This window comes from Scardinius erythrophthalmus, assembly GCF_964197995.2.
Source record: "Scardinius erythrophthalmus genome assembly, chromosome: 12".
NCBI classification, from domain to species: Eukaryota; Metazoa; Chordata; class Actinopteri; order Cypriniformes; family Leuciscidae; genus Scardinius; species Scardinius erythrophthalmus.
Window position 1 is genome coordinate 30301230 of NC_138232.1, and position 24779 is coordinate 30326008.

The window sequence follows — 24779 nt, forward strand, 5'->3', positions numbered from 1 at the left end:
GTTCCTTGTGAAAGGATCTTTTCCAAGGCTAGAGAGATTTTGTCCAAGAAGAGGAATCATCTAAACCCCAACACACTTGAAATAATCCTGTTTCTCAATAAAAAATCTATTGTAATCCTTCCTTCTGGACTATTCTGATGCAGTTTACTTCAATCTGTTATCTATAATCTGCTAAATGAATAAATGTACTTTATTACACTCCCTCTAACATAAGCACTGCACTCAACACAGTGTCACTATTGTTGTTCATACTGTCACTATCCAAACAATTTATGAATAATTAATTAACTATGTGTGTGACTCTGCACAAGTAAATTCAGACAGAGAAAGATACATATTTTATATTATACACAGTAATGGACAAATGTCTGATCATGTCTTTTTATTATTGCAAATGAAAGGTTACAGACATCAACAGTGAGTAGGCCTACAAAATAAATAAATAAATATTTTTATTTATAAAAGTATTTTTATAAATTATACATTGGGAGGGAGGGAGTGGGGGGGGGCGCAACACTGGTTCAGAATGAATTAATTTGTCTGCTATTTCTTTGCACAGTAGCTAGGTGTCACTAGTGAGCAATGCTGAATGAAGCTTCGAGTAATGAACCTTTGGCTGAAGCAATGGGCTGCAAGGTCTCAGTGTTTCAGGAAGCCTCATTTTGTCATCACTACTGTTAATGTTTTGTCGTGTTTTATGTTTCTCTTAAAGCTGCATCATGCGGCTTTGCCGGTTTCTTCGCTGTTTTCTCGCTTTTTGCTCATGGGTTTCTCGATAGAGCTCCCCCTACAGCTTCGGAATAGATATTTGACAACACTGTCGTCAAAACTCGTTGGCTCGTCCCATCTTCTCCCGCTGGTCATGTGCATTTGTTTTCAAAGAACCCGGCGAACGCACGGAGCCATGTCCACTGAGGTATGTATAATACACAGAAGGCTAGCATATAAATGTTTAGATAGTATATGTGTGCAGTGCCGTAAAGCAGTTTGTTACATCGCGAGACCTGATATCACGCGATACTTCCTGATGCTGCGGCCGCCGGCCCGCCGCCCCAAAGTTGCAAGGATGGTTTTTCGTCTCACAGGCGCTCGAGGGGTGCGAGAAGACCACCATTTAACCCGAAAACAGTCATATAACCATTCCAATGACTCCGAAGCTGTTCGGTTAAGATAAAAAAGTTACTTAGTTCACCTTTAAAGCAGGGTTAGATGTTATCAGGGGGTTGGGGGCAAAAGGCCAGCAGAATTAATATGCACCCAAAATTCAAAATGTGGTGGAAAATTATCCTAGTATGAGTTATTTTTATAATTATAACATATGATGTTAAAAAAAAAAAAATTCCAGAATATTGGCGCGATTGCAAATGTGATAATGATTTTATAAAACAGTTCAGTAAACAAAGAGTGAATATTGTGATGTGACATTTTAGACATAATATTCCAAATATTCTCTGTTTTTGCTCTATTTCTCCAATGACAATATAGTTCCAAACAAGCCACAGAAAGAGTTATGCGTATTTGTGATTCAGTGACCTAGTTGCTTAGTTCCAGAACCAATCTGCCGTTTTGAACAAATCAGTTGAATGAATGCTTCTATGACTCGTACATTAAGACGGTGATTTGGCGCAACCTGTTGACGGTTTTAACTTCATAATTAAAAATATATAACTTCTATAAAGGGGATGCCAGTTTGAAGAATGCCATTTGGTGGCATAGGAACCATTATACTTGAATTGTGAATTGTTTAATACCTTTTAATGGTCTTCTGCAATGTTTGAGGCATATTTATTTTTCCATGCTTTAAAGGTATAGCGGAGGATCTTTCCGAATTTTAGATAAGAACCGCCCTCTCCACTTTTTGAAAAAATGCACATGCGCAACACTCTTGCTCCCGATAGGGAACGCCTATTAAACGTGTGCGAGGTTCTCCTCGTGCACGCTCTGTTTACAAGTTGCTGTCGGCATCGCTCATACAAGATTACTTTCCAAAAGAAGATTTGCACTTTTTCTCCAAATAGCATGCCAAACTTTACCTGTCAAGTAGAAACTTCGCGACTGAGGCATCAGTGGGAAGCCCAACCTGTGTTTTCAGCGCACGCCATCGTGTGAAACAATCTCCCAAAAACACTCTGATCTTGTTTCTCTCTTCTGAGGCCTTTCTCTTCTTCTCATACAGTTCGTACAAACTTTTTCTCTTGCGACCCTCAGACATTTTCAAAGGACCCGGTGAAACGGCGAGCTTCAATGAATGGCTGAGCTCTAGCTCACCACACATAAACACCTGAAAGTGCGCATGCGCAGAAAGCGAAAACTAAGGGACGAGCACGTACGACGGCCTTGCGTAAACATATCACCAGAATGATTGACACTTAGGTGGACCAATAGTTTACACTACCCACCCGGAAAAAGAAAATCCTCCGCTATACCTTTAATGTTGGCCTAATTTCAGTTACATTTACATTTTAGGCTATGTAATTTGAAATTTTATTTTTTTTTATATTTTTTTTGTAGTAGGCTAACCACTTAGCTGTATGTGGAAATGCATATTTAAAGGGGTCATATAATGCCATTTTTGTACAAGCTAATATGATTCTTTAGGGTCTAAATTAAAAGTTTGTAATATACTTTAATTAAAAATTCTCATTAGTATTGTAAGAAAACACTAATTTTACCTGGTCAAAAACAGCTCTGTTTTCAGCACGCCGTTTCAGTGCATGTGTCTTTAAATGATAATGAGCTTTGCTCACCCCGCCCCTCTGTTCTGTGCGTACACCGTTTGAAATAACCATAACGCGTTGTTCATTATAAACGTGGGATTATGAATTATATTGAGAACGTCGTACATAGAAAACATGCTGTAATGTACCCTGAGTGTAAACCTTAGACACATTCATCTGAAGTGTGCAGCAAGGTTTGCAAATTTGCAAAGATTAATATAAATATTAATATAAAGGTTAATAAAACATTACACTCACTTCATCTGGAGGTTCAGCAGGAACTCGTTGGTACCGATCCGTTTTTTCTCGTTTGTAAAGCTGTCTGGTGTGAAATGATTCGCGCAAACATGAAAGCATGGACGATCGTGGGGAATTCCCGTGAGGGAATCCCCGCATCAATCCTTTGGGCATATCCCTTCAAAAACAAAACTCAGCCACTGCATCTTCAACGGTTCGGATTTAGGAACATCAAAATGACTGCTGTGTTCCTTATTACACCAAAGAACACAATCGCAGACGCCATTCTGCTCATAGACAGCGCTCCAGTGAGGGTATCAACAATGACGAGCGGACCGCGGACTATGATGATTGACAGCTCAGTCATGAGCGAGGGCGGGTCTGTGTTGAAATGCTGCTGTCAATCACCAATCGTGGGAGGGGCGGGTCAAACATATAAGGAGATAAAAAAAAAAAAAAAACACTGGATGGATTTTTATCATTTTATGATGGTTGTGTACAGGCACTGCTAACACACATTTCAGTACAATCAACTTGTAAAAGTGCATGTACCATTATATGACCCCTTTAAAAAAAAATGTTGCAAATAAAACCATAGTCCACCACTTCTGTAGTTTTAACTTATTTTAATATATAAATTCAGTGAAATCATCAAACGTTTGTATGACTTGCCAGTGACTTGTGACCCAAGCTATGACTTGACTTGACTTGCTTGACATAAAGCAGTGACTTGACTTGACTTGCTTTTCACAAAATTGACTTGGACTTGCTTGAGACTCGAAGGTTAAGACTTGAGACTTACTTGTGACTTGCACATGTGTGACTTACTCCCACCTCTGCTTTAGAGTCTACAAAACAAGCGTCTTTTGTTTTGCTGTACATATTTATCAATTAGTGTCTGTAGTGTGAAAATGTAGTCAGAGGTGTAACATTTTGGGAGGAAACCAAGTTGACATTTACTCAAGGTATTGCACTTCATTAGGAAGTCTAAATGTCTTGTGTAAAATGCTGCAGAAAACCTTTCCCAGGTTACTGTTCATACATATGCCTCGGTAGTAGTTGGGGTCCAATTTGTCTTCATTCTTGTAAGTGGGGCTAAGGCCCTGATACCAGATCTACAAACAAACAAACAAACAAACAAACAAACAAACAAAACTACACAGAACATCACTGAAAAATTTTACTGAAGTCGCGCTGTGTGTTTCAGCATCTCCTTCAGGATGCTGTCAACACCACAGGCTTTCTTGTGCTCGAGGACTTGCCATTTATCTTCCAATTCTTTCATTGTTATGGGAAAATCTAAGGGGTTTTGATTTGCTTTAATTGATCTTTCCAAATGTTCTATTTTTATTATGATTACTATTATTTTATAATTTTTTTCAAACTGGTCCTGTTGAAATTGAGCTTGACTGAGCTTTCTGGTTGGATACATTTCTCAGAGCCTTACAGTCTAAATCAAACCATCTGCCAGAGTCCAATTTCAGAGTCAATTTCTCAAATCACTTTTTTGTTCTGTTTTGTAAAATATGTCATTTAGATCTTTCACTGCTTGACTGATGCAGAATATGCACTTGGAATAAATGTATAGAGAGTGTGAGAATGTGTAGAGATTGTACAGTATTTCTGTACATTCAATGACATTGGTATAATTAGGTTTTCTGTCCATTTGAATTATATTATTTTGTTCATTGTCCTGATTGAGTTGGTTGATGTTTCAGACTGTTTTATATAGATTTGGCTGTGGTCTGAAAAAGGTTTTAAAGGCTTGACAGTAAGTAATGAATTGGTTACTACAGTTCTAGAATTGAACCTGTCCATGTCCCAGTAGCAGGACACTTGGCTTGCTTTTGTATTGCCTTTTTTCCCCTATCAAATATTTTAGTAATCATCATATCTTAAACACTTAAAATTCATCATGTGAAAATTAATTATGTTATGAAATTGGACTTTATTACAGATATGGTACTTTAAACCCTTTTTAGAGGGCTCAAATTTGGATCACAACTAGACATATGACTTTGATTTTCTAACAATTTTAGAGTCCACAATTTTTCTTAAAATATATATTTTGTATAAAATAAAAAGTTTAGTTTACAGTAAACATAAACTTCATAACTTTTATACATTCATTTTTTGATGCTGCTTTCACTTTTCTAAATAGACCAACCTTAAGTCTGTATTCAGAAGCCTCCATAAATTCCAACCATTTAAATTCAGAACTATGCTCGAAAAAAGGGGGTGACAGTTAACATATCACCCAGAAATGATGAATAGAACACTCAAAAATTTTATGAATAGATAATCCAAAACAACAGCATTTATTTGCTGAATAAATGTTGTAATTTCTTCTTATAAAATAAAATAAAATAAAATAAAATAAAATAAAATAAAATAAAATAAAATAAAATAATACTATTTAGCCCAAACTTTTCAATGTAGCGCAGTTTCCACAAAAATATCAGCATGATTTCTGAAAGATCATGTGACACTGTATATTGGGAGTGATGGCTGCTGAAAATTCACAGGATTTTTTTTTTATTTTTTTTTTAAATAGAATAAAATAGAATAGCCCATGTAAATCTACAGTAATTCTCAATACTAAAACCCTAACCACAACTAAGGGAGTTTAGCTCCTAAAGCACATATGCTGGTGGGATTTTCATCTGCAAACACTTAAACAGAAAAAAACAACAACAAAAACAAGAAAAGAAATCACTGCCATCATCTGGCAAACCAATGAATTACAAGAAAACTGATTCTAATAGCCAATGGTGACTGATGTGGTATTGTGCTTCTCATCTACTGTGCATCTAGCTTTAAATGTTTTATGGGTCACATATATATAAACCACCCCAAGGCAGCTGTAATGTTTTTCTATGTGTACAAACATCTACAGTATATGTCTCAGGAAAGCAATGATATGCAATATTAATATATTCTAATCATGTTTCCACTGAAACAAAATATCTGACAGATACATAAAAACAACAGCTATAACATACTGGCAGATCAGCTCTAGATAACCAGCTAAACAGATCTGATTGTCAAATAATTTTACTCTGTTTAATTACTTGTAATAAATTATAACAAGGTATTTCACACTAAACTTTTGCTGTGTCTCTCAGTAGTTTTTAGTTTCAGCAGTGAGTAGTCGTTCTAAGGGCTCTAATCATTTATTGATGGTATTTACCAACCTGCTCATTCTAGCCATTAAATAATTATTAAATTCTCATCCTTCATGTTTAGTTAACAAAAGCTTATTATTAGCAATTAGAACTGTTAGTTGAGCCTCAGGCTGAATTCTGTTTAAAATAAATGTCCAAAATATTTTTCCTAAAGAACAAAAAACAAAGAGAAATTTGTTTGCACATAAGGATAATAAAAGAGTCACCTCAAACTTCTGTCGGAGCTCAGTATCCTCATCATCTTCATCTGGAATGGGCACGTTGTAGAACTCTCCCTCCTCCTGATTTAACATTTTGTACCTGCATCCCAGGTAAAGAGAATGGTACAAGTTATGAATGTTTATTTATGATATCCATCAAAGCACATTTCAAGTACCCACAGTTTTGTTTACTGCCTAAGGTTCATTCTGAGTCTGTAAAGCAATATCATGTTTTCCACAGCAAAATAATATTTAAAAAAATAATACCAAATAATATCACATAATTTCAGAACACTAACACTAGACAAAAATAACTTGCACAGTAATAAAAAGTCTGCCATTTTGTTTTTACTTGCACTCATGTTGTTCCAAACCTTTTCCCCAAAATATACTGTATATGCCGTTATATAACAGCATAAATTAATACGATTACTTTTTAAAGAAATGTGTTCTAATGACAAAAAAAAAAAAAAAAGTTTTATTAAAGGCCATTAAAAAGTAGTCCATAAAATAGACTATACAGTTGTAATCAAAATGATTGAACCCCCATTGCAAATCTGGTTTATTTGCTAAATTCACAGACTTTCAGCTGTTTGCAATGAACAAATCAAACTAAAGTATTTGAAATAGCTCAACACAACAAATATTTCAAGTGGTTTCCCCAAATTCAACTGAAAATGCAACTTTTAATGACTGCTGCAGTCTCAAAATTATTCAACCCCCTGAATAGAATCACAACAGCACAAATCTGCAAAACTGGGCTGCATTCAGCCCCGACAAAACGTTGCACAACGTTTTTTAAACAGAAACGGTGATGCGTTGAACACACTGTTCTGATGACGCAAGAGCTGCAACTATGGCAGCTGAGAAGGCCATTCTTTGTGTTCTTTGTGAAGAATTTTCGGAGTCTGATGAAGTCGGTATAAATATTTGTTTAATACTACAAAATATGCCCAATGTTACAGTTACTGCACTTGCCGCCCAGAACAAAAGAGAACATCCCAATTGAGTGAAGGGATTTGTGGAAACTGAAATGGAAGCACACATCTTACCTAATTCAGACTAAAACACATCTATTTAGCCTCACATACTGACTTTATTTGTAGTTCATACTGTTTTAATACCCTGTATTTTCTTTCTCATTTTTAGGAAAAGCACTTAATTACAATTGTTTATTTCTATACTAAATGTCATACACTTGCAATGAAGCTAAAAATATAAACAACTACATCATTATGTTGATATCCTATATTTTTACAATAAAACTTACGACAAACATGTCTTCTAATATCCTCAGCTGTTGCGTATACCGAGCTGCATCGAACACATTTGTAAATTACTTTCCTTGAACCCATTGTGCAAGTTCACTTTAATACCGCATGCTTTATATACATGTTGCTGCTGATTGGACTGCAGTTCTGACACACCCACCAAAGAAGAGAAAACGTATCTCAAACCCTGTTGCACACCGGTGCACGCCGTTTCCAGGAAACATGACGTTCAACCCGGAAACCGTAGCAAAACGTTACGCACCGTTTTGAACTTGAACGTGCCCCCGGTGTTGTCTCAAGCACACCTGATGCAACCAATCAAGTGCTTCATTAGTTTCACCAGGTGTGTTTAAAGGGTCAGTTAATCCAAAAAAATGGATTTAAAATTCTGTCAGTAATTACTCACCCTCATGTTGTTCCAACCCCGTAAAACTTTCATTCATCTTCGGAACACAAATTAATATATTTTTGATTAAATCTGAGAGCTGTCTCACTCCTCCATAGGCTTCTATGGGATAGAAACTTGCCAGCCAAGAAAAGTTAGTAGAAGTCATTAAAAGTCATTAAAAGCATTTTCAGTTAAATTTGAGGAAACCACTTGAAACATTTGTTGTGTTGAGCTATATCAATTACTTTTGTTTGATTTGTTCATTGCAAACAGCTGGAAGTCTGTAAATTTTGCCAATAAACCTGATTTGCAATGGGGGTTGAATAATTTTGATTACGACTGTATCTTGTCTGCTGAAGACAATTGTGTTTTGGCATCATTGCAACATTTAATGTGTGAACAAAAACATCCATTACATTTTCCCGACTTTATGGGCAGGAATTAACTAATCCCGACATTAACTAATAATGGCAGAAAGAGACTGCTGAACAAAATTAATGACCAAATAATTTTCCTTTCAAGACCTTTCCAAGATCTGCAAGAAAGAGACAAAGAGACATATCCTTACCATCCACACACTGGGGACTTCATGAGCTCGGACACACCAAAAGACATTGAGCCCATGAAGTCATTGCGGGTGGTTCTGTCCCAGTCCCACACCTCCACAGACAGCCGACGGTCCTTATCTGCTGGCTTCAGCTTACTGGAACACACACGCATACAGGATGAAGCATTGCATTAGCACTCCCCTTCATCATTCTAAAGCAGGGATTTCCATCTGCTCTCTTTCAGCAATATATATTATCCAGATTAAAAACTCCAAACTGTTTTCTATTTCTATTTATCTTATCACTTTTGTTATAATACTTATATTATTTTTGTAAATAATAACATGTTAATATTTACAATGATAAAGTTTTGCTTATAAATTCCTTCAAAAAGATAAACATGATTTCACACACTTAACTAAATGCTGAATTCAGTTCCCTTTCGAAAGGGAACTCTACACTACGTCAGAATGACGCTATGGGGAACGCCTCAGGCGTGACAGGTGTCTGAAATCAAATATCATCTCACAGCAATCATGCTGACCGGCGACAGCCCGTAAATCATTAGCGTGAATGATTAACGTGCAACCTGCAAGTATAAAAGGGGCGCTTTGCAAACATGACAACATCTTTTTCGTCTTCAGGGACTGTTTTTGTCTGTAATTAAAAACGTCTACTCCAGCAAGGAAATGAAACGCACGTCCAAGGCAAGTCCTAAGAAATTTGTCAAATGTGTTGACCCGTGCCCAAGATATTTGTCGCCGGGTGACACTCACGAGATGTGCGTGTACTGTCTGGGTGAAGAGCACGCAAACTGTGAGTGTTTTCCTATGAGAACGCTCCGCTCTCGTCTGGCTCTCTTCTCGAGGGGAGAGAGTTCAGCATCTGGTCCTCGCGGATCGGGTCCCGCTCGTGCCGAGGCAGAGCGGCGACGCTCTTCATGGGGCTCCCAGATGGAGCTCGCTGACAGTCTCGAGAGGGTTGTTCACCTCTCCGACGAGTCATCGGCTGACGAGAGTGAGCTGCAGGTGGATGACGGAGAAGATTCTCCTACTGATACTGCAGCGAGTGCTCTTCAGGCTGGGCAAGAGATGGCTGAGGAGGATGAATCAGATCCTTAACCTCGTCAGCCATCCTGCCCCATGTACGCTGAGTTGGTGGAAGTTATGGAGCGCGCCACTGACAAGCTTCAGTTGCCATGGCGGCGCGCTCAGGGAGAGATCGCTCGCGGCCGGTTAGACGATCGATTTCTCCCTGAACATAGACCACCAACTCAACGGAGCCTCACATTCCTTCCGGATCTTCATTCTGAGATCGAGAGGGCATGGGAGAAACCATACTCGGCCCGTATTCATCGACATCAGCGGGGTAATTTCGCTGATGTTGAGGGGATCGGGGAGTATGGTTATGTGTCGATGCCGCCCATTGACGAGACGTTTGCGAACTATCTCGTATCTGGGCGGGCGTCGACACTAAAAGCTCCGACTCTGCCATCCAAGCCTCTTAGAGTCACGGCTCGCTTGAATGGCAGAGCGTACATGGCAGCAGGTCAGGCTGGTGCTGCCCTTCACACCATGGCAGTGCTCCAAGCCTACCAAGCTGATCTGCTGCGGGATCTCGACCAGGGGACGGGGCTGTCCCCTGAGGCGGTCGCTGAGTTGCGCCGGACCACAGATTTGTCTCTCCGGGCCACTAAACAGACTGCTGCCGCGATCGGCCGGTCGATGGCGGCGATGGTGGCCACGGAGAGGCATCTGTGGCTCAACTTGGCTGATATCGGGGAGAGGGAAAAGGCCCTTCTCCTTGATTCACCAGTTTCGCCCACTAAACTTTTCGGCACCTCCGTTGAGGCGGTGGTTGGAAAGTTTAGGGAGGCGAAGGCGCGCTCAGCCGCATTTAAAACTTGTATACCGCTGAGATCCGGGCCCCGGCCCAGGCAGGCGGGAGGACCTGGTCCGTCTTGGTCCGAGGACCATAGACAGGGCCAGAGGTCTAGTGTTGCCTCTCGTGCGCCCCCTCCAGGGAGGAGTAGGACGCAGAGAAGGCGAGCCTCCCGCAAGAAGAGGGACTTAAGGGAGGTCATTCAGCGCAAGCGGAGCAGCGCTCAGCGGAAGTAAGGGTATGACCGCACGCCGCAGGTGAACTTTTTTTTGGTTTTTGGAGAATTTGTGTGTATAACTAACACTTATTTGTATCTCTCTACAGAAGCCTTGTTCCCTGTATAGACCTAGGGGTCATTCTTAGGAAAAAGGTAAAGTATCGAGACTTCAGGGCCCTGAAGCCTCCCCAGTTGGTGGCTGGAACGATCTAACGAGAAGCTCAAGGAAAATTGGCTTCCGTTTTGAGTATGTGATGGCCTTCCTGTCATAACATTTTTTATGCGTGGTGGGCCACCGCTCATTTCTTTTTAGCTGCAGGGCTGTTAGCCACCCTGGGGTAGAGTAGTTGGTCTTCCTAAAAAAAAAAAAAAAAAAGAACTTTTTTGCTTTAGGTTTAGACTGACGCTGGCGCTTCAGATAGATCTTATGTCTTACCTATTGGTTTGTGACATTGGTATCCTGAGTACTTCGCTCCCCTGAGCTCTGTAAGGTGTCAGTAGGTGAGTGTTTTACAGCCTCTCAATCAAGTAGGCTGTGGCTCCTCCGAGCTCTCAGGTAGATCTATGCTTGTAGGTCGGCCCTAACCCGGGCCGCCTCTGTAGCTGGCCTAGGCTAGGTTTGGGATGTTGGAGGCGTTCTGCTAAGTATAGCTGCCACATTCATTATGTGTTAGGCTTCCTCCCCTAGATTTCAGCCTCCTCCCTTAAATGGGAGTTGTTGGCCAAGGCCCGCCCCTTTCACTGCATTCAGGGGTGGTAGAGTAATGCAGGGTGGTAGTTGAGGTATGTTCCTTCAGGCAGGGTTAGGCTGTCTTTCGCTCTGCGATGTGATAGTTTGCCAGACCCTGCCGAACAGAGCTACTTGGATTAGGCCTCTAGAGCTGGCTCCACTCAGCCCGTTGAGCTGAACCACTCGAACGAGGGGTGAAGGTTGGTTGGCTTGCATGCAAGCCCCGCTTCCCCAGGCTGGGCACAGGACAAATCCCTGTTACCCTTTGGAGCCACTTGCAGGCCCGCTCCCTGTCTAACATTTCAGGGGCATATGGTGTTACTCCCCCACTAAACGCGGGGTAGTTTTGAGTAATCCATTCTCAGCTCTGTATTATCTACCTCACACCACGATGGCTCCGGTTGGGCAGGGAGTTCTAACTACATTTCATTCCGGTATTTGAACTCAAACGCGGACGCCCATGCATTTAGTAGGTAGGCCCTTGAAATGGGGCCTCCACTAGGCTGAGTGGCGTATGTTGTACTCCCTTGCTATGAGGGTTTTGCTTTGTGCTGAGTACACTGCCTTTGGCGATGTAGTTAGGTACCAGGATGCTGTAAGCGCTGTAGTAACAGTTTTTCTGCCTTGAAGGCTGCACAGTTAGGTAGTAGGCCCCAGCAGGCCTCCTTGACCGGGTAGCCCCTAAGATAGGGCTCCTAGGCCAGCTCACCTTCGTTGGTTGGCCCTGGTAGTTCGGGCAGAAGACTCACTACCGAGTAGTAGGTCTTAACCCCCTGAGGTCGGCTGTCGCGCCGGCGCGATAGGCTCGTTTTTTTCCGTATGAGTGCAAAAAAAAAAAAAAAAAAAAAAAAAATTTTTATCTTATATGCTTGTGTTATACATCAATCGATCCTGTTTAGTGTGTATTTTTTTTGTGTATGCTCATAATAAAAACAAAGTGTTGTGCTTTTTGCCAAATAAAGAAAAATAAACATGATGCGAGTTCTGCCTACTCTCCGTCAGTGAAGTCAATTCTGAAACGCGTCCGAAAATGAACTGTAACTCAGCGAATACTCAGTCAAACAGGCATACAGTCACACAGGCATGAAGCTTGAATTTTCTTCTTTTAAATGAAGTAATTTTTATGAAAAACAAATATTCACAGTTTATGTAATATGTATGCAAAGAGAGAGATGTCAGTCGTTCTCATCTCAGCTAATTAAGTTTTAATGTGCTCCGCCCACGGAGAGCGCGCGCTATTCAAACGCAAATGTGAGGCGATCCAAACAAACCTGTGAAACGCCCACATCAGCTGGATAACACACACCGCGAGTTCACTTTCAGACTTATGTACTTTACGATGCTGTGAGGAATACTACTATCTTGATAATAATCCTGCAAAAATTTACCTCAGAAGTTCTGGAAGTATCATTTCGAGGAGCAAACGGATCCCGCTGAGGAATTAGGTCAGTTCTGTTTGCTTTGTTCTAATCTGAATGAATGAACGCACAGATGCGTGCTGTTGTGGAGCTACAGCTGGCAAAAATACTGTTTAAATATGAATTGCGTTTCTGTGTATGAATGAATGAACGAACGAACGCACAGATGCGTGCTGTTGTGGAGCTACTACAGCTGGCAAAAATACTGTTTAAATAATATGAATCGCGTTTGAATGAATGAACGCACAGATGCGCGCTGTTGTGGAGCTACTACAGCTGGCAAAAATACTGTTTAAATAATATGAATCGCGTTTGAATGAATGAACGCAAAGATGCGTGCTGTTGTGGAGCTACTACAGCTGGCAAAAATACTGTTTAAATATGAATTGCGTTTCTGTGTATGAATGAATGAACGAACGAACGCACAGATGCGTGCTGTTGTGGAGCTACTACAGCTGGCAAAAATACTGTTTAAATAATATGAATCGCGTTTGAATGAATGAACGCACAGATGCGCGCTGTTGTGGAGCTACTACAGCTGGCAAAAATACTGTTTAAATAATATGAATCGCGTTTGAATGAATGAACGCAGAGATGCGTGCTGTTGTGGAGCTACTACAGCTGGCAAAAATACTGTTTAAATATGAATTGCGTTTCTGTGTATGAATGAATGAACGAACGAACGCACAGATGCGCGCTGTTGTGGAGCTACTACAGCTGGCAAAAATACTGTTTTAATATGAATCGCGAATACAAAGAAAGATTACACTGGAAATATTGTTACAATTTTAAATGTTGTTGTAATTGTATAACCTTAATTGTATAAAAAAAAAATAAATAAAAAAAAATAAATATATATATATATATATATATATATATATATATATATATATATATATATATATATATATATATATATATATATATATATATAAGGATAGATGTAAACAAAATCTTAAAAGGTCATTATAAGCCTTCTCTTTAAATAATTTTATTATGCTTTATTAGTGACACATTTGGGAAGAGAATATATTCCAAATCTGAAAATACAGTATGAGAACAATTAACTGCACAATTACTAGAAATGTTTACCTTGGATATTGTACAATTTGCAAGCAAAATTTGTGGAAAAAAACAACAAACCAGTTATATATTGTCCTTGCATTTTTGTGGCTCATTCACACACCTGAATGAAAGGCTCATTACGTATGCAGCCTCATTATGCGGGCCCCATTGACTCCACAGGTGTGAATCACACCCACCCGCATATGGCCTTTCCAAACAAAAAGTGTTTTACAAGATTTAAATCAATGTATTGTGTTATGTGAATGATTAGGCAGGATGATTTTCACATAATTTTGAAGAAAAAATTCTAGGCAACGTCATCCATTTGTCAAAAGTCTTATTTACATATATTTAGAATGTGTTTTATGGCCTTATTTCAGAAACTTTAGTTTTATGTTTTTGAAAAAAACATGCATAAACATTATTCTATCAAAAATACAAACATGTACATGCAAGTTGTTCATATATTATGGTAGCCCTGTTTGTGCTAAATAGAGTGAATTTACACCTTTGCCATTAATATGTTTATAAGCAACTGAAAAAAGCACAAATGTCAGGGCATGTCAGAACATCTCAAGGACCCCAAAAACCCCTCAGACCCCAGAGGGTTAACAGGCCTCCTCGGAGGTGGGTCACAACATTGTGGAGCATACACTAGGTCAAAACTTTAGGAAAGTTTTTTATTAGTATGGTTCCAGCAGTGTTCATTAAAGTAGCAGAAAGACTCGCTATCAGCTAGTAGGCTCGACCGGGCCTCCCTGTTAGGCGAGTCCCCAGCAGCAGTACACATCCAGCTGATTAGACTGTTTCAGGAAGTAGGCCTCTTCAGGCCTCCCTGAAGATGGGCTCCCACATTTTTTTGTGGGGATCAGGTAGTAGGCTTCACTAGGCCTCCCTGAGGGCTGAATCCCTCATACTGTGGTACTAAGAATGGCCCTGAGGTTGAACTATCAGGTAGTAGGCCTCATAAGGCCTCCCTGAAGGCAAAGCCCCATAGACAGTCAATTGGACTGCCAGTCTGGCCCACTGTCAGCTGTGGTTTTCAGGTAGTAGGCCTCTCCAGGCCTCCCTGAAAGTAAGCTCCTTCATGTCATGGTTCTCTGGTAGTAGGCCTCACCAGGCTTCCCTGGAGTTGAGTTCCATCATACTTTGAGTTTCCACTTAATGTGGTTGTTCTTGAGCTCCCACGTTCTGTGGTTATCAGATAGTAGGCTTCACCAGGCCTCTCTGAAGGAGAGCTCCCACATACTGTGGTTGTCAGGTAGTAGGCCTCTCCAGGCCTCTCTGAAAGTGAGCTTCCACGTTCTGTGGTTATCAGATAGTAGGCTTCATCAGGCCTCTCTGAAGGTGAGCTCCCACATACTGTGGTTGTCAGGTAGTAGGCCTCTCCAGGCCTCTCTGAAAGTGAGCTTCCACGTTCTGTGGTTATCAGATAGTAGGCTTCACCAAGCCTCTCTGAAGGTGAGCTCCCACATACTGTGGTTGTCAGGTAGTAGGCCTCTCCAGGCCTCTCTGTAAGTGAACTCCCATGCACTGTGGTTATCAGGTAGTAGGCCTCACTAGGCCTCCCTTAAGTTGAGCTCCCACGTTTTGTGGTTGTCATGTAGCAGGCCTCTCTAGGCCTCTTTGTAAGTGAACTCCCATGCACTGTGGTTATCAGGTAGTAGGCCTCACTAGGCCTCCCTGAAGTCGAGCTCCCACATACTGTGGTTGTCATGTAGTAGGCCTTACCAGGCCTCCCTGGAGGGTTAGCTCCCACTTACTGTGCGTTTCCACTTAGCATGGTCTTTAAGGTAGTAGGCCTCTTCAGGCCTCCCTGAAAGTGAGCTCTCACGTTTTGTGGTTATCAGATAGTAGGCTTCACCAGGCCTCTCTGAAGGTGAGCTCCCACATACTGTGGTTGTCAGGTAGTAGGCCTCCCCAGGCCTCTCTGAAAGTGAGCTCCCACGTTCTGTGGCTATCAGATAGTAGGCTTCACCAGGCCTCTCTGAAAGTGAGCTCCCACATACTGTGGTTGTCAGGTAGTAAGGCCTCTCCAGGTCTCCCTGAGAGTAGTTTCACAGTGGTGCTGGGTTTTTGTAAGCTAGTGGCCGCTTACTTTCAGTTTAGCAGACCTTATCAGGCAGCTAGCGGAGGTGAGCTTGCGCCCTGGCTCGACTCAAGTTTTTATTCTCTGCTACGGGTTCCCTCCTGGAACCTCTTTTTCCTGCTACAGCCTGGTTGCCTACCAGGTAGATCTAATGCTCCTCCCCTCACTGAGGGTCAGTATGAGTATGTGGTCTCCTGAGTCTGGTCAGTCGGTCGTAGGCCTCTCTTGAGGCCTCCCAGTTAGATCAGCCCTTAGGCCCTCACAGGCCTCCTCAGTGTTTTGAAACACAAACACTGAGTTGATCCGTGGATTGAGTAGAGAAACTCCCCTCGCTGGCAAGGGTTGTAAGCACTATGCTGAGTCATACTCTCCAGGATATCCCGTCTCTGAGATCCGGTCCGAGTGGTTCACTGCCTGCTTCACAGTCCCTCGGGTTGGATGCCTTCCTAAAGGCAAGTGTCCAGAGGCTCTGTCTTCGGACAGACAGGAAGTGGCCAGACTGTAGTGTCTTATATAGTGACACCAGGTCAGGCCTGCCTGGTGGCGTTTCAGGTGGCACGTTCCCCTGAATAGTGACTGGCTGGGGTTCCTCAGGTTCCCTAGCCACATTCCCTAGAAGGGACCCCTTCTAAGAAGTTGAAGTTGTGGTCCTTGGCCCTTGAGCAGGCCCAGGTAGACCTTTCACTAAACTATGTTTATGGAGGTTTTCTGTGGTGTCATTTAGCTTGGGCTATGACCGTAGGGAGTGCTGTCACTGACAGCTCAGTGTGACCTGGGGGTGAGTGGTACTAGCGTTCATTTGAATTGCCGGTTCTGACAGTTGTCAATGCCTTTTGGCATGCACTCCCCTTAGCATGGTGGCGTTGGTATATCGTTCCCCATAGCGTCATTCTGACGTAGTGTAGAGTTCCCTTTCGAAAGGGAACGTCTCAGGTTACGACTGTAACCTATGTTCCCTGAGAACAGGGAACGAGACACTACGTCTTCCTGCCATGCCTCGGGGCCTGCCTGCAACAGTCCCTTCAGACGATAGGATGTTGTCATGTTTGCAAAGCGCCCCTTTTATACTTGCAGGTTGCACGTTAATCATTCACGCTAATGATTCACGGGCTGTCGCCGGTCAGCATGATTGCTGTGAGATGATATTTGATTTCAGACACCTGTCACGCCTGAGGCGTTCCCCATAGCGTCATTCTGACGTAGTGTCTCGTTCCCTGTTCTCAGGGAACATAGGTTACAGTCGTAACCTGAGACGTTTTCTGAACAAACAAACTATCAAATTGTTTGCATGTTGGCAGGTTTAGGTTCTCTTTTTGAATATGAAATATTTTACTTCATTTTCACTTAATTTGCATACATACATTTGATTGGAGAGTCAGCCCTTTGAAAACAATTCTTAAGCAACTAGATGGGGGATATATTATTATAGTGCTGTATAGTACAGATCAAGTTAATCAAATCATGAAATAAAATTTGCCCCCACACTTAATATATATCCTTTAATTTGAACTTGTGACCTTTTTCTGATTTGTGCACAGGCCTACTCTATGGAAGTGACTCTGTAAATGTTCACACCACTATACCAGTGAGCAGCCATGAGACATCTTTAATAACTTTTATATTTAAAGTTTCATTTAAGAAACAAAATGTATCTGTATCTTCTTAATTTTTAGCATATGCCATATTATTTCATGCTATTTTCCAGGAAGATATAAATAGTTGCTATTTTAAATGTTTGGTATGCATATGCATGTCTTTTAAAGCTATGAATCAGTCTGTCCTCCTTGGCTCTGATGGATCAGGGACATCAGTGATTCATCAGTGACACATCAGTAGCTGCGTTTACATGGACACTTATAATCGGATTGACAGCTCAATCGGACTAAAAAACCTTCATGTAAACACCTTAATCGATCCGATTGAGCTCGATCCGAATGAAATTTCGATCGGATTGAAAGGGGTGGTTTATTCCTTTTGTAATCTGAATGAGAGAACATGTAAACACTTGATCGGATTGAAAAACAAAACTGAAAGGACTGCGCATGTGCAATGATGTTAAATAGTATAATGACGTATGATGCGCGGAATGAGCTGTTCTTCCTGTTGAATAAAGTGTCATATAAAAAAGTGTCCCGTCATTCTAAAATTCTCCTTTCACTCTGCCTCTGTGAAGTGAAGCAGGACAACGTCCAACCAGTCCTTGTTTTGGATTATCATCCACAGACGACTGGTTTTGGGCATTTTTACTGTGTGATCAATATAAGCAGCACGGCAAAACGGTTAATATGCTCATTGTCTCCAAATCATGACCAGAGACGGATTAATATTTCGTCTGCTGTTTAAAACAAATAAAGAACCAATATAGGAGAATAGTTATGCGCGAACAGCGGGAAACTCTGTATATTTGTGCAGTGAGCGCATGTCAAAAAATCTTTTCCGATTTGAAACTTGTGACATATAAACGCTCACATCAACCCGATTACTTTATTTATCGTTCATGTAAACACCGTGTTCGGATTCATCAATCGTATTGATTTCATTCCGATTAAACCAAAAGGTGTCCATGTAAACGTAGCTAGTGAGGTATCAGTGAATTCATTAAAATTAATCAGAGGGTTATATACAAAGTTTGACAGGTCAGATTTGGCCCATGAGCCATCAGTTAAAGATCCATGATCTAAAAGCAGTTAAAGCCATATATTAAAACTGATGCTACAGTAAACCTATATGGAAGATTATAGAAATGGGTAAAACATAAAGTAATAATACAATGTTCATGAACATAAAACTAAAACCAATGACACATTAATCCTGAATTTCAGGATGTAATAAAATGTTGGGACTCACAATGTAAATGACTCATTCCAAGCTGGATTCAGGGAAGAACGGATGGTTTTTGTTTTCTGTTTCGTCTCATTTTTAGGGTCTGGAATTAACTTGAGTTTTACATATGGATCAGACAATCCATTCGGGTCCATTGGAATCATGTTCTTGCCTTCTCCAACTGCAACACAACAACATGCCAAATAAGAGACGAATTACAAAAATAGAAATATGTAAATAAAATAGATCAGTGATGCTCATAAACTCAGTGACATAATATGAAGAAGTGACTTCATATTATACAAAACATTCCAGATCAGGGCCATGCTGTCAAAGCAGAAATGCACATGCAGGTCTTGATGTTCTTTGTTGAAACAATCTTATATGAAAGCATTTAATAACTGTCTGTCTGGTTTAGAATGCTACTTTATATGAGTACACATGACCAAATAGCACACACAAATATTGGGATCCCTTTCAAGGGAACTCGCGTTGCGTCAAGATTGACGCTATGGGAATGCTTTGCGTGATGATTTCTTGAAGCACATGTAAAATCAGTCCAATGGTGTGGCGGAACGTCAGATGCGGGTGACGTCATGAACCAGGAAGCTATAAAGCCTGCTCGAAAACAGAGAGCGTCAGCTTCTATGTCTTCAGTAGCGCTCTTAGTGAAACTGTCCACGTCTTATTTGGTGTTGTTTGTCTTTATATCATCATATATATAAAGCATTATGGCGAGCAAGCAGCAGTTTAGACAGTGTGTGCACCCCTGCCCGTGTTATATAACGGATGGGGACACACACGTTCTTTGTGTTGCTTGTTTGGGTGAGGAGCATGCCCAGTCAGCACTCGAGGGTGCTGGCTGTCAGCATTGCGATTCGCTTCCATTGCGGACGCTCCAATCCCGCCTGGTGTTCTTTTGCGAGGGCGCTCAGGCTCGCGTTCCCCAGGGCTTTGGTCCCGCTGCTGCCGAGGCACAGCAGCGATCGCAGTCTTGGGGTTCACTAATGGATTTCACTAAGGGGTTTGAGACGGGCCCAGCCTTATCTCAGCCTTCACCTGATAGATCCAGTGCTTCTTCTCAGGGTTTGGAAGCACGCGCTGCGTTTCCTTCCGCCCCGATGGAGGCACCAATATTGCAATTATCCAGTTCTGAGGAGCTGGATGTTGTCAGTATTGAGGCTGAAACTGAGGATTCGCCACCTCAGTCTCATGCTTTCGAAGAGCTTCGACTTGAGCTGTAGAGAGACTGAGTATCGATTGGCCAGCTGATAAACAGGACGTTCGTTCGAAAAGTAAACTCGAAGAACTTTTCCTGCCTACTAGGTCATAACCTCAACGCCGGAGCCTACCATTTTTCCCCTGATCTCCACACCGAGATGTCGAGATCGTGGGAGAAACAGGTTTCATATAGAGTTTTTAGTTCCCAAACCTCAAACTATTCCTCTATATCTAACTACAGAAAGCACGGTTATGGGGAGATGCCAAAAGTGGAGGAGACACTTGCAAGCTATCTCTCTCCAGCGACGGCATCTTCCCTAAAGGTTCTGGTACTGCCCACCAAGCCAGTTAGAACTACATCTTCGCTGATGGGCAAAGCTTATTCTGCCGCTGGCCAAGCTGCAGCCTGTTTACACACCATGTCTTTATTGCAGGCTTATCAGGCAGAATTATTAGGAGATTTGGATGAGGTATTGGACCTGAGGTAGTTTGTGAACTACGTCGAGCCACAGATCTTTCCCTCAGGGCCACCAAGGAGACGGCAAAATCCATCGGCCGTTCTATGGCAGCCCTGGTGGCCACTGAGAGGCATCTGTGGCTCAACCTCAGTAATATTAAGGAGAAAGAGAAAAACTTTCTGATGGATACTCCTCTATCCACTACTGGCCTCTTCAGCGACGCCGTTAATTCCACTGTTGAGAAGTTTCAAGAGGCATCTAAACAGGCAGCCGCCTTTCAGAAACTCCTCCCTCGTCGTTCTCATCCCGAGGCTGCCGAGGCTACCAATGTGGTTAGACCTATTGTTCTGCAGGCCTTTTGTCCTCCTCCCTTCCAGAATCCGGACCAGGAAAGGAATAATTTGCTCTGCCCAGTCCGGGCTTTAGATGCTTATGTCCACAGAGCTGCCCTGTGGCGTAAAACTGATCAACTGTTTGTGTGTTTTGGGTCCCCAAACAAGGGCCCCCCCGCATCTAAGCAAAGAATGAGCAAGTGGGTGTTTGAGGCTATCTAACTTGCTTATGAGTCGTTCTCACTCTACAAGGAGTATGGCGGCCTCCAAGGCCCTTGGTGTTTCCCTCCAAGACGTCTGTGATGTGGCAGGCTGGTCCTCACCGCACACTTTCGTCAGGTTTTATTCTCTGGACCTGGACTCTACACCAGGGTCTTAGGTACTGTTGTCCTAGTGCTGCTCGCTCGATTTCACACTGGACAGACATTCGTAGCTATGGTGGCATTGGTATAGACGTTCCCATAGCGTCAATCTAGACGCAACGCAAGTTCCCTTGAAAGGGAATGCCTAGGTTACGACTGTAACCTCGGTTCCCTGAAGAGGGAACAAGCATTGCGTCACCTTGCCATATCTCCTTCATGCCTGTCAGCGACTGCTTCAGACTGTACGAAGCTGACACTCTCTGTTTTCAAGCAGGCTTTATAGCTTCCTGGTTCGTGACGTCACCTGCATCTGACGTTCTGCCACACCATTGGACTGATTTTACATGTGCTTCAAGATATCATCTCGCAAAGCGTTCCCATAGCTTCAATCTCGACGCAACGCTCATTCCCTCTTCAGGGAACCGAGGTTACAGTCGTAACCTAGGCGTTTTCATGTTTTATGGGGACATTCCATAGACATAAAGATTTTTATACTGCCCAAACTGTATATTTTATTCCCTAACCCTACCTCTAAACCTACCCATCACAGAAAAAAAAACCCAAAAAACATCACTTGGTATGTTTTATAGGCTACACCAAAAATGTCCCCACAAGAACAAGGATTTTGGATATTCCCAAAAACATAGGATATACCTGAACCACACACACACACACACACACACACACACACACACACACACACACACACACACACACACACACCCACACCCACACACACACACACACACACACACACACACACAAACAAAACACACACAAATTGCATAAGACAACAAGGAAAGACCTGCCACACATTTCCTTTACTCAAATCCACAGAAAGGTTAGAATTTGAATATATAAAAATGTCACAACCAAAAGGGTAAATGCAAACATGCGGTGCGCCACTAAAATTTGTGGCAGTGAATATAATGAAACACAAGGGCACAATAAAACTATATGTGGATAATCTGTGGAGGGATTTTTGTGTGTGAAGTAGACACTGACAGATTACAACATCTAACGCACATTCTGAAATTGAATAATAAAATAGCAAAAAATCCTTATTTCTAAAGACATGACATTCTAAAACAAATGTCATTTACATTTAAAAGGGGCTCTAATTTAACTGACCACAACAATTTCTAGCCTGGCAGAGCTTAGCCATAGGTGTGTGAAAGTGAATTTGGATGTAACACAAACACCCACAATTGTGCTGAATGACTGGTTTCTGGGGAAAATGAAAATGAAGCAACTTTCTTAAAAAAAAAAAAAAAAGAGAGCAGAACTGTGTAGAAAGGGAGAGAGAGTAGGCAAATGTTTAACCCCCTGAGGTCGGCTGTCGCGCCGGCGCGATAGGCTCGTTTTTTTCCGTATGAGTGCAAAAATTTTTTTTAAAAAAATATTAACTTTTATCTTATATGCTTGTGTTATACATCAATCGATCCTGTTTAGTGTGTATTTTTTTTGTGTATGCTCATAATAAAAACAAAGTGTTGTGCTTTTCGCCAAATAAAGAAAAATAAACATGATGCAAGTTCTGCCTACTCTCCGTCAGTGAAGTCAATTCTGAAACGCGTCCGAAAATGAACTGTAACTCAGCGAATACTCAGTCAAACAGGCATACAGTCACACAGGCATGAAGCTTGAATTCTCTTCTTTAAAATGAAGTAATTTTTATAAAAAACAAATATTCACAGTTTATGTAATATGCATGCAAAGAGAGAGATTTCAGTCGTTCTCATCTCAGCTCATTAAGTTTTAATGTGCTCCGCCCACGGAGAGCGCGCGCTATTCAAACCCAAATGTGAGGCGATCCAAACAAACCTGTGAAACGCCCACATCAGCTGGATAACACACACCGCGAGTTCACTTTCAGACTTATGTACTTTACGATGCTGTGAGGAATAATACTATCTTGATAATAATCCTGCAAAAATTTACCTCAGAAGTTCTGGAAGAATCATTTCGAGGAGCAAACGGATCCCGCTGAGCAATTAGGTCAGTTCTGTTTGCTTTGTTCTAATCTGAATGAATGAACGCAAAGATGCGTGCTGTTGTGGAGCTACTACAGCTGGCAAAAATACTGTTTAAATATTGATCGCGTTTCTGTGTATGAATGAATGAACGAACGAACGCACAGATGCGCGCTGTTGTGGAGCTACTACAGCTGGCAAAAAATACTGTTTAAATATGAATCGCGTTTCTATGAATGAATGAAACAGCGCACAGATGCGCGCTGTTGTGGAGCTACTACAGCTGGCAAAAATACTGTTTTAATATGAATTGAGAATACAAAGAAAGATTACACTGGAAATATTGTTACAATTTTAAATGTTGTTGTAATTGTATAACCTTAAAAAAACAAAACAAAAAAACCTATATATATATATATATATATATATATATATATATATATATATATATATATATATATATATATATATATATATATATATATATATATATAAGGATAGATGTAAACAAAATCTTAAAAGGTCATTATAAGCCTTCTCTTTAAATAATTGTATTATGCTTTATTAGTGACACATTTGGGAAGAGAATATATTCCAAATCTGAAAATACAGTATGAGAACAATTAACTGCACAATTTCTAGAAATGTTTACCTTGGATATTGTACAATTTGCAAGCAAAATTTGTGGAAAAAAAACAACAAACCAGTTATATATTGTCCTTGCATTCTTGTGGCTGAGTCACACACCTGAATGAAAGGCTCATTACGTATGCAGCCTCATTATGCGGGCCCCATTGTCTCCGCAGGTGTGAATCACGCCCACCCGCATATGGCCTTTCCAAACAAAAAGTGTTTTACAAGATTTAAATCAATGTATTGTGTTATGTGAATGATTAGGCAGGATGATTTTCACATAATTTTGAAGAAAAAATTCTAGGCAACGTCATCCATTAGTCAGAAGTCTTATTTACATATATTTAGAATATGTTTTATGGCCTTATTTCAGAAACTTTAGTTTTTTGTTTTTGAAAAAAACATGCATAAACATTATTCTATCAAAAATACAAACATGTACATGCAAGTTGTTCACATATTATGGTAGCCCTGTTTGTGCTAAATAGAGTGAATTTACACCTTTGCCATTAATATGTTTATAAGCAACTGAAAAAAGCACAAATGTCAGGGCATGTCAGAACATCTCAAGGACCCCAAAAACCCCTCAGACCCCAGAGGGTTAAAAAGTGACGGAGTTTCAGTCAGAACATAAGTAAAACATTTTTTGAAATTCAGTCTAATTTATTCTTCTGTTTTTCATATGCTGAAAATTAGCCATTTAGGCTACCCATGAGCATTAATACATAGAGGCAGGAAGAAGTACTTTAAACCAGCCTTTATTAATTATTATTGCAGAGATGGGGTTTGGGGCTGGGTCTGTGGGACTGTTTCTGGGGATTCTTTTTTATTTTGCCTACCTTTTGTCTTCTGCATTTTCCTTACCATTGTCTCCTGTTCTTCCCTCAGACACTCTTTTCTAAAATTTATAAGGAAAGACCAGTACTTTGTTTAGGCTTGGTTTGTAGGGAATTACAAACCTGCGCACATATATTTAAACGCACATAACTAGGCATGTGCCGGTATCAAATTTTCATGCTGCGATTAATTGA

At 41.1% G+C, this 24779-nt stretch overlaps 1 protein-coding gene across 2 annotated transcripts in view; it reads right to left on the reverse strand.

The window, feature by feature from the left end:
- The window catches only part of prkcaa (protein kinase C, alpha, a), a 253891-nt gene that overhangs the window by 61206 nt on the left and 167906 nt on the right, over nucleotides 1–24779 (reverse strand). For both annotated transcript variants that reach the window (XM_081381201.1, XM_081381202.1), the window contains exons 6-8: nucleotides 18794–18950; nucleotides 8567–8701; nucleotides 6346–6439 (exon numbers count right to left, since the gene is read on the reverse strand). In XM_081381201.1, coding sequence (XP_081237327.1) covers nucleotides 6346–6439; nucleotides 8567–8701; nucleotides 18794–18950 — 386 coding nt within the window. The remainder of the gene's footprint in view (nucleotides 1–6345; nucleotides 6440–8566; nucleotides 8702–18793; nucleotides 18951–24779) is intronic.